The 12,034-nt window shown below is 43.5% G+C and overlaps 1 protein-coding gene across 7 annotated transcripts in view; it reads right to left on the bottom strand.

The window, feature by feature from the left end:
• Magi1 (membrane associated guanylate kinase, WW and PDZ domain containing 1) overlaps nucleotides 1-12,034 on the bottom strand; it is a 599,700-nt gene that overhangs the window by 21,695 nt on the left and 565,971 nt on the right. For 5 of the 7 annotated variants that reach the window (XM_005409004.2, XM_005409005.2, XM_005409007.2 and 2 more), the window contains 2 exons: nucleotides 5,375-5,591; nucleotides 1,521-1,604 (listed from right to left, as the gene is read on the bottom strand). In XM_005409004.2, coding sequence (XP_005409061.1) covers nucleotides 1,521-1,604; nucleotides 5,375-5,591 — 301 coding nt within the window. The remainder of the gene's footprint in view (nucleotides 1-1,520; nucleotides 1,605-5,374; nucleotides 5,592-12,034) is intronic. The other 2 variants (XM_013506941.1, XM_013506942.1) reach the window with 1 other exon arrangement.

Below are 12,034 nucleotides of genomic sequence, written 5' to 3'. Positions count from 1 at the left end.
TTTCTACCATGGGCTAGCGAAGAAGGTGGCTGTTTAGATTTCACACTGGTGAGAGTTGGTCATTTTTAGTGACTCACCCACAGCTTAGGCCGCATGGTGAGTGAGTGCACTAAGGGAAAGGAAACAGAATGACAGGACAAATAGGTGAGTGCCAGTCAGAGGACTTTGGATCTGAGATGTATGTATATACAGGCTTGAGCTACCTCAGTGTTACGGCTTTAAACGTGTGCTTTTCAGTCCTTTTTATTGTAATTGCTGGGGCTAAGCAGCAAAATACCACGGAACACGGACTCCGTCACATCACCGGACTCCCGTAAAAACAACTGGAGAGTCGTACCTTTTTCAGCACACTAAGGTAACCATATTTTCCTGTTTGAGTAGCTGGGTAAAAGGTATTTGCTGTAATAGCCTCACTGAGACAACAAATTAAATCAAGTGGTGTCTCATCTTCGCTTCATGCAAACAGGAGGATTATTACCCTAATAGAGCACTGCTGCTTTCCAGCCAGCACTAAGCTGCTGGCAGAGTCCGTTGAAGTCTGCCAGGACGACGAGGTCTTCTGTGAGCAGGAAGGCACTCTGCAGAGACCTCCAGCCCAACTTCACTGAACACAGGGGCAGGTGCTCACACCACGGGGACACCACAGGGGAAGGGGGTGTCAGCTATCATGGTGTGGGAGCTTATGGCCAGGAGACTTATGCTTATCACACAGTTTGGTCCACGGGAAAAAAGCATTTGTTTTCTTTTGAGAATCAGTGGGAAGATGGGGAATTTATCTCAAGACTTTTCTGTTGAGAAGAAAGATGCCCAGTGACACTCTGGATGTTAACGATACCAGGAATGAACTGGAAAACACAGAGGCAAACACTGACACACATGCAGGATACAAAAGAAGTCTTTTGGTACTTTAATTTTGAAAGTTTAAATGTTTCACTCTGTCACCAACTAAATGGTGTTTACTCAGGTATGCACCTTTGGTGATCTGTCAGTACTGAAATATATTAAGGGCCGTGAAGTTTCTCTCCTCTGATGTCATTCTTTAAATGGTTTGTTCCCTAATTTAAGCAGATCTGATTAGAATGACGTTGTTTGGAAGCAGTGGCTTAGGCTGTTTTTCTGATATTAGCATCACTTTATTTCTGGAGTGAGGCTAACCTAAGAGAGCAAAGAAAGTCGTGTCAGGTTGTCTTCACTTTTAAGTCCCCTAATAGGAAAGCGTGTTACCAGCAAATCTCCTCTTGGTAATGCCAGTAACAACTCAATACAGTAGTCAAAAGACTTCCTTTGATGGTGGGAAACAGTGGGTGTCTCTACCGCTACAGACACACGCGGCACTGCAGGCTTGAGGAGGACATGCTTCTCATCTCATGCTGGCTTTGGGTTTCGCTTGGCCAACTGACATGCTTCCCTTCACGGCGACTTCTGTTCCCTCCCTGACTCCTCCCCGGGCCCCCAGACGCATGGAACATCAAACAGGATGAATGAAAGAGGAGAAATACGGGTTTGCACCAGGGTCTTACTCTGACATTCTCCAAAATTTGTGGAACTGACTTCTCGCTCTCTTTCACCCTTGCTCAATCCTGGTGCAGGCGAAGGTGACATAGCTGGAATATTAATTTCACAATTTTGCAAACCTTCACATATGTTGTTTCCCTTAGTTCAATCTAATTTAGTTGTGGTTGATAAGATAATGCGTCATTCAGCTTTCACAATAAAGGCCACAGCTGCTATGGATTTTAAGCCTTAGTTTGATTCCATTTTTGCTTCCTTTTTTTTTTTCCCCCATGATGCTTTACTTGTCAAAAAGTTAGAATTTATAACTGTACCAAGAATTTCCTACAACTCCCATTACCATCTCAAGCTCTTCATATTTAATTAGACTGTATTCTCAATGACCTTGTTTCAATCATGTCATGAACTGTAGATTTGTCTAAACCCTTATTGCTTTTCTAGAAAGATTTTAGTATGTCTGTCCCACTGCTATACTATAGCGTTTATTAAGGGACTATCAAGTTCTTGATGGAATTGATTCTTGTACTACTTGTCCAGGTGAATTCTAGGCAGTTCAAACCAGAATAGTCTCTCTTATATTTAGAGGCATAAATTATTGAATCTGTCCCCCAGATCTGAACAAACACACAGATAAGAATTGTCATCATAGTTATTAAAATCTAGAAGTTCACTCAGACTCCCTCTACGTACTACAATGGAGGAGCTCCGTCTCTATCCCAAACCGGTGAGCATGACTCTCTAAAGCGGGACAGGCTTGCAGTGTTGGTTAGCGTGACAGCTTTGAGCATTTTCCTTTCCAAAATATACTGTGAGCAAGTAAAATTACAAGCTTTAGAATTCCTTTTGTACCAAATTCTACAGGGTACTAGCTGACTTTCCTGAACGTTACTAACAAGATTGGCTCAATGTCATTTTTTAAAGACACGTATGTAATTGGTATGTTACCTGGAGAAAATACGAAATAGCCAACGAGGCTTTTAAAGGACATCAGTGCTTGTCTTTGTTTTTAATTACACACCGAGACCCTTCAAATGGGTTCATGAACACATCTGTAATTCAGGTTGCTTCACTCTGACACTGCTGTTTTGGCAGAAGTTCCTATGAAGATTATGGTATTTTGCAAAGCATATAGGCCGTGTGAAGAATTGTGATCAGAAATACATTTATCTTCACATTACCCTTAACAATAAATTAGCTATCTAAAGAAAATATATTTTTAACCAAAGGGGATAATACTGTACAATTAAAGTGCTGTTGCTGACTTCACTTTACTTGTCTTTCTGGGAGAACTTTGTTCTTTTTATGATGGAGACAGGTCGAGAGTCCTATTTATCAAGGGCATACACTATATTTTTGTTGTTCTGAGAAGATACAAAACAATGTAGGGAAACGGCAAGGACTGATCTGGGATAAAGCAAAATACTGATTCAAAGACAAGAGTGATGTGGCTTCACCGTTAGCTACTATGAGGAGAAGAACATCTGTCACCAAGTTGAATAATTACCAAGGGTCGAGGCTCATCAGTATTCTTGCTTAGCACCGAGGAACAAATCCATGGGAATCTCAGTGTCAGTCAGGTGGGTGCTGTCACTCAATTACAGAGCCTCAATCACCAAAAAAGAGACTGAGGCTCATTTGTGTTGCTATATTTGATTTTTTGTATGTTGAAGGAAGTAAAGGAACAAAAGTGAAGCCATTCCAAATATTTCAATGTGGTTACTATCTAAGCAATTTCCATGTTTACAGCAGCTGGTTATGGCCATATTACATTTCTTTCTTTGTGGGAAAATTTCCTTACAGGTTGACTAAAACATTAAACTTTTAAGAAATGTTGCTTCCACCAAGGTGAATGAGCTGGAGCCTCCCACTGAACAGGCCATGAGAACTGTCCTGCTCAGGAGGCCCCACAGCACTTCAGAGCCTGATTTATTCTATCACAAAAGCTGTGTACACGGAAAACCTAATCATAAATATGTACTGCACCGAGGAAAGCAGCAACATAGTCAATAAAGCAGTATCTCAACATCTCCTGAATTTGGGCCACTGATTGGAGGAGTCACGCAGCTATAAATGTGAAGGGAATGTGAAACACTCCCCCTTGGAAAACATTCCTGCAGTTTTTTTTTTGTTTGTTTTTCAGTGAAATCACTACAGTTTGGGAGAAGACACAGGATGGATCTCAGGCTTCTAGCAGTTAAGTATCTAATTTCAAATTCTGAAACGCTCTAAAATCTGAAACTTTTTAAGTATTGACATGGCACCAAAAGTAGACAATTCTACACCATAAAACTTTGTTTCATATAGAAAATTATATAAACTATTGTATAAAATTACTTCAGGCTATGTGTACAAGATATATATGAAACATGAATGCATTTTATGTTTAGAATTGGGTTCCATTCCCAAGATAGCTCACTATATACATGAAAATATTCCAAAATCTGAAGAAAATCTGAACTCCATACACTCTGGTCTCCAGCATTTTGGGGAGGGAGACTCAGCCTGTACTTGCATCAACTGCATGTGTGGGACATCCCAAAGGGAATGTCTTCTCTTCTGCTTGGCCTCCAGGATACTTCCAGGACTGAATAACTCCCTTTGCAGAGTAGCAGGATTTTGGTAGCATGCCTTTGGCCAACGCAACATACTTAGCATTAACTGAAGGAGCAGGAGGCTGATATTTCTCCTGCTGGGAGAAAAGCACGGTGGGGTCCTCAGGAACTTTGGTCTCCTGTGCTCCCCACTGCTGACTTTCACCTCCGGTTTAGTTGACTTTCCTTCCAGCCAGCTGTGCTGCCCTCACTGTCCTCCTCTCACTGGGTCACAGAGCAGTTGTGGTCTCCCACTGTACCCTCCAGACACCGAAGGAGCATGGCCCAGCGATGGGCAAGAGGCGGGGGCGCCCCATCCTCACCAACTGCTCTGTGAGGACCCCCCATGGGGGCCCTGACTGGGGGTGACCACAGCTAGATCAAAACCCTTGCCCAGGGGTGGCAGGGACAGTTCATCTCAGCCCTTCCTCCAGTGTCCCCCCACCTGACACATTCTCTTCCATCCCATGACAACAAGAAAAAGGTAGGGGAAGGGAACCCCAGAGCTTCTTCCCGAGTAGTCACACTTAGAACACCCTGGAACAAGCTGCACCGAGAACAAGAGCCAGTTAGCACCACCTAAAATTGCAGTTTAGGAGCTTTCACTGGTGAGGTAAATGAATGCCACTTATGGTGAGCAGTCTTTGGCAGTCATTTCATATGAAAAGGAAGTGAGCTAAACATGAAGGGTATACTACGTTTATATTTTTTATAGAAAAGATAAAAACCAAAGAACACACTTAACCATCCTATAGATAATCAAAGTGCAAACCACCCACTTTTTTTTTTTTAACTTTTTGAGGAGAATGTTTAGAAAGACTGATAATAGTATAAAAAATTACTAGTATTTTTAAAACCAAGAGATCAGTAAGAAAGCATTTTTCTTCATTACTCCTATAATAAAATTTACTCTACTGAATCAGAGTTGTTTCACAAGACACAAGTTCAGAGGGTGCCATGATCTCCCCTCAGGGAGGAATTAATAATATAGCAGCTCTGATCTGGCACTGCTTTTAGCTAAAGAGAAAAATGAATCACTCTCTATGCAAGGGTTGGTGGACAGGAAAGGCCTGCCATTCCCTCTTTCATACCCTGTACACCCAATAGTCGACGGCTGGCGTTTCTCACTCCTCCCCAAACTGAAGACACACTGGACTCCCTGTGAATGTCCAGCAGATACTCCTGGCTCTCATCCTGATGTGCTTTACCCACTTTCATTTTCAGTGAGGCTCAGGAGGGTCTGGGGATGGCAGGGGCCAGAGGTTACTCACGTCGGTTCTCATACATGCTCCTGGACTGGGCCCAGATTTTAAAAGGATCCGGTTTTTTCTGCCCAGAGCTGTCGGTCTGCTCAGCAGCAGGCGTCTCTGGGGGCGGGCACTCAGGGAGCACCTGCGCACCGTGGCTTGGGGATGCCGTGTGCAAGCTCCGGTGGCTGGAAACACTGTGCTGAGAACTGTTCTGGCTGTCTTTCCTCTCCAGTGGTTGCTGAAAGGAAGCAAGGGAGAGGGCCAAGAGCAGGAGGTTACTCTGGTTCTCTGAGCGGGTGCCCCCGTGTGTCCTCGCTCTGCACTTCTGCATGCACACATATAAATGTATCAACAGGATTTGCCTTCCACCTTTCCCCATTAACGCTGGATGCAGATAAATCCCCACACGACTGGCAGACAGATGCGGGGCAGAGCAGACAGCAAGACATAATCACAAGCCATGCTGTTCTTGGGGTTGTAGTGGAAAACAAATCCAATCTTCATCATAGGTTCTCGGCTGAGACACCAGGCTTGTGTACTGCAAGATGTATCGGTTTTAACATCCTCATTACTTGACAAAAAATATGCCACAAAATATCGTGAGTGGTTTAGCTATAAGGCTATCACATCCAGAAAAAATACAATTGGACTAAAATGCTCACATGCTGTACCTTTTAATAATAAAACACCAACTCTTCTCTAAAGGTCTGTCAGAGCACAGGAGAAAGAGGTCCGATCTTTATACAGTTGTGTGCAGTGGGATTTACATGCAGATAAATACCTATCATGTGAAGAGTTTTTATAACTCCTAGCTAATCAGTTTTTCCAGCACTATATTCCACCTCTGAACTGCTGATACTATTGGTAGAAATCCGAAATCAAACTTTATATATGGGTTAACTTTGAAGGTCCGCCTTCTGAGACTTGCAACTTGTCCAGAGTACAAGTAGTGTTCAAAGGGGAATTCCACTTAAATTTTAATAGAATAAGCAAGTTACTGTTTATTAAAACTAGCTCAGCAAAGGCCCTTGCCATTGTATGAAATGCTCTTTGAATGGTATTATAAACAAAGAGCAAAACGAACTGGAAGGAAACATCCTGGGTGGGGAAAAAATAATTTTAGTTTTTCAGTGAAAGACTGTGGTAATCCAAGTGCGTAGATTCCCCAATTCAAAGGGAGAATCTTGGATCACTGCCTTCTCCATCACTATACGTCCACGCTCAGGAGCACAGCGAAGGGATGCCGGGCGGGACAGGCATTTGCATTCCCTCGCGCAAACCCTGTATGCCTCACACCTTTAAAGCAGCTTACACGATGTCTGACACCAAATGTTCCAGTTCACCAGAGTTCTTCTGCCAGGTGCTACCATCAGTCCTCTCCAGACTGTTCTTCCTGTTCTCTCCCCTAGGCCTTCCCCACCTTTCTTTCCCCTGTAATTCTGCTAGAAATTTCCATGATGTCTTTCATTTAATTCTCAGGTTCCTCCACTTCCTCCCCTTCAGTCCTTGCTTGAAACAAGAGTCTGAAGACAATTCAGAAAGGACAGAGACTTCATTTAGTTTTGACTATTACAGATTTGACCACAGGTTTTGACAAAGATTCAAAGATAAAGAAAACCAGCCACGTATTTAATGAAGCCAAGATAGGACATTTAAAATACTTGCTGTGTCCATGGAAGATTTGAGAACTTCGTTCTAAGCTTAGAAAAACCACATGAGAGACTGAATTCACTTGGATTGAAGGGGATGATACATTCTGGCGAGGACAGCAGGAAAACACACTCTCATCTGGGTGGGGACAAACACCGTCGCAATACCACATCACCCTGGTCTCTTCTGAGGACAAAGCACTCTGCTCAGACCTGGATAAATTAGCAACCCTAAGACCTGAAACAGAACGGCCTCGGCCAGCATCCCTGTGTCTTCCCCAAGAGTGGATTCAGCTCTCAGGGCTAGCTGTCTGACCAGTTGTCTGACCTCTAGCCAGAAGGCCATACCAGCCCTCTAGCCTCCCTGAGAAACACGCTGGAGATTTTCAGGGTGAGAGAATGTTAAAGACAGATGCAATACTACTCTCTTTTGCAGGTGCATAGGGATTTGTTTTTCTCTCCAATGAGTTCATTACGAACGTCTCCACGAGTCCCTACGAGAAGCACCTGCCTGTTGTCGGTGGGAGCACACACGATACACAGCGAGATGCGGGTGGGCTTTCCCCTCTGAGCTTTATACTTTCCTGCACTGCTCACGTCTTTTAAATTTGTAATACATAGAGAATAGCTTTATAATCATGAGAAAATTAAAAGTTATTTTCATTTTGAAGTGATCTTTGGTAAGGAGAGTAAACAGAAACTTAGTTTTTGTTTTTGTGGGAAGGGTAGGCTATTTTAAATGTAAAAGCAAATAATTCAATAAATAATGGACCGCTGGGTCCGCCCTAGCAGTCACGATGCTTCAAATGTCTACCCTCTTTTGTTTTCTCAAATCAGATACCCAACAGCACCGTAGGTCCATCAACTCTGAATTCATTCCGCGAAGTCTCTAATTCCGAATCTGTCATTGCCCTTGTGCTGGAGCTGCACACACTACAGGAGGGTCTGAGGAAAGGCTCCACGCTTCTGCTTCTCGCGTGGGGTCACTCTGCAGCCCTGGCCCACTGCCTGATGAGACATCCACTTCACTGGTTTCCTTGCCCTGGAGAAATACCTTTCTGGTAACTCTGCCTCTCTGAGAGGGTCTGGAAGAAGTGCTGGGTGTCCCCATTGCAGAAAATGCCTACATGCTTTTCCATGCAGACCACACATGTGGCACGCGCAGCGTGACATCTATCCCAGTGTAACAAATCGCTGCTAGAAGATCTGGATCCCAAGTCTAACTAAGGAGATGGCTTCCCCACAAAGGAAGTGTGCAGATGAAGTCTACTGCAAATGCTCGGGTCATTCTTCCAATTATAACAGTCTTTCTCACCTCCCCAGTAAATGACTCATTTAGGTCCAATTTAACACAAAATGACAGACACAATCTGGAATGAGATTGCAAAACCATTTCTCAGTCAAATTGCACCTCTGAGTACCTCTTAAATGCCATCTAAACTTTGTCCCTCAATTTGGAAAATAAAAGTAAAAGAGCATCCTGAGAACGTCCTGCAAAAACTGCTGCACTGCACTATAACTGGCACATACAAATGGCATGCTCATGGGCTAACCACATCGTTATCTGAAAGATTTCTAGATTTTTGACTTGGTAAGTTTTAGTTCCACTTTATATTCCTTCTCCAAATCAATCATGAAGACCCCTAAACTGAAGATACATACTGTACTGAACATCTTGCTGGCACTCTGGATTTTGTGAAGCTATACTCTGGGGTATGTATGTATAAAAGTTACAAATACGACTTTTTATTGCCAGTGAAAATGCTAAGTATTTATGATACTGTCTTTCATGTGTCAAAGCCCAGAATTGTTAAAGAGAAATGTTACACTTATGTATCTCCCAAATTAAAGTCTTTACTGGGTTACCTCCACAAAGACTTGCAGAGTGAAAGTAAATTCTCCTCTGCACTAGGTATAGCACGGGATCAGATATGCATCTAATGTGGTTGCCTATCGCCTCGTCTTCCTAGGTGAAAACTGGCCCAAAGACAGGGAGCTATAGTTAAAGAACTCTCAAGCCTATTAAAGAAGCCCGATACACAGTAAGAACACGAACAGAGAGAAGAGCCTGGTGCATCAAGGGGGAGTACTGGACTACACCCTCCTGCAGTGGGTACCTGTAACACATTAACACGTTTATTCACTCCACACACGCATACTGATCGTCCACTGTGCGCTGGGTTCTAAGGGATACAAAGGATAAATAAGAGCACCTGAGCCCTTGAGACTGGTACCTCAGTGTGCATCTGATGTGTGGAGATGGACAGTAACAACTATTAACAATATGTTGGTAATAACACACTGTACTGTCCGTTAGACAGAGGTAAAGAGACACCTATGGAAGAGCAGTAAGGGAGACAGCATGTTTTAAGTCCACCAAACAAAAATGAGCTTGGACTATGTGAAGACCAGAAAGGTCATATGACATAGCAGAGAGACAGGCTGGCCCGAGAGGAACTTGGAGGCCCAAGCAGGCAGGTGCCTTGTAGACTCCTGAAAGAGCTTGACCTCTGTTCCTAGTGGAAGGGGATCCGTTCCTACACTTATGTAGGGAAAACTCAAGGGCCAGTATGTTTCTAGAGTTTGGTTTGGCTCCTGACAGGAAGGTATTGGTGGGGAAAAGAGTGAAAGCAGACAGGCCGGTCAGGAGGCGGCTCCGGAATTCCCTGAGGGACCTGAGGTGGCTCATGCTAGCACGGGAGGTGAAGACAGGGAGGAGCAGGGAGGGGAAGACATTGTGGTGCGAGATTCAACAGGTGTCATCACGATGTGAATGGGAAAGAGTGGGAAGGAACCCCTCAGTCTCCACTGGAGAGAATGGTTGGAAAGGGGCCCCAGGTTGGCACAGATCTCACCAGTACTGTCACAACTGTGCTGGTATTTCTGAAGTAAGAATTTTATTTCTGAGTCTGAAATCACAGCCAACTAGGAAGAAGGAAATGGGCTGAATTTTAAAACCTCCATAAAAGTCCTTGGCTATACACTGGCCATAAACTTGTATCGCAAGATCTTTTTAAAATAAACCCGTGCCAACCTCCCTGAAATGAATGATTCTCATACTACCTGCTGTCAGGACAGGAAAATTGGGAAGATGCAATGGTTTTTAAGAATTGGGAATGGGAGAAAAATCATCTCATCAGTATTTCACAGAATGATTTAGAAATGGAGGTACTTATAAAGTAAACTGAAAATATTTGCTTGGAAGAGCAAATGAATACAGACAGCACATAGGAGCTTAAATGATGAAAAGAATTCATGTGGCTTAAAAATGACAAATTGATCCATTTTAAAGCAAAACTATTTACAGTTCACTTATCTGCCAAGACCCAAGGCCAGTGCAACGATTTACATGTACAACAGGAAAAGCTCCAAGTATCGATGAGGTGTTAGGCCAAGGTCAGCTAGGGTGTGCAGAAGTTGGAGATTCAGATCCTAGTCAAAGCACAGGGCACTGCTTCTCTCTGTCTGCTTCTTTTAGTATGCATGAGCTAAGTCAAACTGTTTCCTCTGAAGAAGTAGTGGAAGTAGTTAATGGAAAAGGAAAGCATCAGTTGGGTATGAAATAAATTTTGGTTCACATGGAATGCTTAAGGAAATCTAATGCAAAGCCTTGCTCTGAGGGGTTGCGGGGGTGCTGCACGGAGAACATGGATTGCTGTGGGCAGCGAGTGGCCGGAGGACAGCCACACGACGTAACCGTGTTTCTTCTCCCATCTCCCATCCTCACTGCTTCTGCCATAGCCCATAGAGACTTTGATAGGCTCCATTACTGCGAGGGTTGTCAGATACAGGCCTCCAAGGAAGGACCAGGAAAGGTGAAGGGGAGCGGGTGTGGGAGACAGGCAGGGTGCACAGATCTGAGCAACCTGTGCAGGGCCACTCCGTGTGTGTGTTGTCTGTGAGGTCTCTGCGTCTTCCCTCCACACATCTCTGACTGGTTTCCAGAAATTTCCTGTAGCACCCCTTGCAGGCAGAGGGACTGAGGACAGAGGAACAGAACCCATCTCTACTGCTATCTGACAAACTGCTATGGTTGCTGTAAGGAGATCGAAGCTATCACCTTGCTCATCATGTCCTATGAAAAATTTGAGTGAGTTTTTCTTAGCTAAAGACTGAGCTCCTAAGTACTAAGTATGCTACACTCTAACGGATGGCAATAGCTGAGAAGTAATGTGATTTCCTGTGTTGCCCAGGCTACCAGGGAACTCCAAAGAATTCCACAGCTGAACCATAGAACTGAACACCTCAAGTCTTGGCTTTCTTTGTAAGACTACTTAACTTAGATGACATGACTAAGAGCTGAGTGATTTTCACAATGTGTGTAGTTAGTTCTACATGATATTTGTGCATTAATTTGGAATGGATGCACATCAGACTAATCTCCGGGAGGTGAGGTCTACAAAGACTTGCCTGTGGACGTGGCCACTCTCTCTCTCCCTTTCTGTTTTAGTTCCTGCTAAAGGATGCACTAGGTGTGGCAGGCAGAAGATACTCAGGAAATAACTTGATGGAATGAAGGCAGAAGATATTTTGGTAAACTTTGACAACGAATCCTTTGTTACAAGGAATTAATCAGTAAATCATTTGACTACAAGCTACAAGAAGAAAGATGCTATGACCATTGCCTCATACCAAGCCTGGCACTTACTAGGTCCTTAACACCAGCTTGAGAAATAAAAGGAAGAGACGGATGGACAAGTGGATGAAAGATGGGCATACGGATGGATGGACATAACAAGGAGACAGATGGATGAAAAGAAGATGAGGAAAAGAAGCAAGGAAATGTCGGAAAATGAACAAGTAGGAAAACACAAGTGGATATGACTTGAGACTTAAGGTTTGGTGTGATATTTACAGTTTCAAATTTCAGAAGTAAGATCCTTCTGTGAGATTTTGACTGAGAGTTTCAGTTAAATAAGTTTCCAGGCATGATGATTAAGTTGGGCCACAGAATCAGTTTCTAGAGGTCTAAAATTTGACAGCAAATATGTCTTATTTTGATCTCTCATTTGGCAGAAAAATCCCTGATGCT

Source organism: Chinchilla lanigera, unplaced genomic scaffold (assembly GCF_000276665.1).
Source record: "Chinchilla lanigera isolate Chin_1 unplaced genomic scaffold, ChiLan1.0 scaffold00116, whole genome shotgun sequence".
In the NCBI taxonomy this organism is placed as follows: Eukaryota; Metazoa; Chordata; class Mammalia; order Rodentia; family Chinchillidae; genus Chinchilla; species Chinchilla lanigera.
The sequence above is the reverse complement of the archived record's forward strand: the minus strand, read 5'-3'. Positions and strand labels throughout refer to the sequence as shown.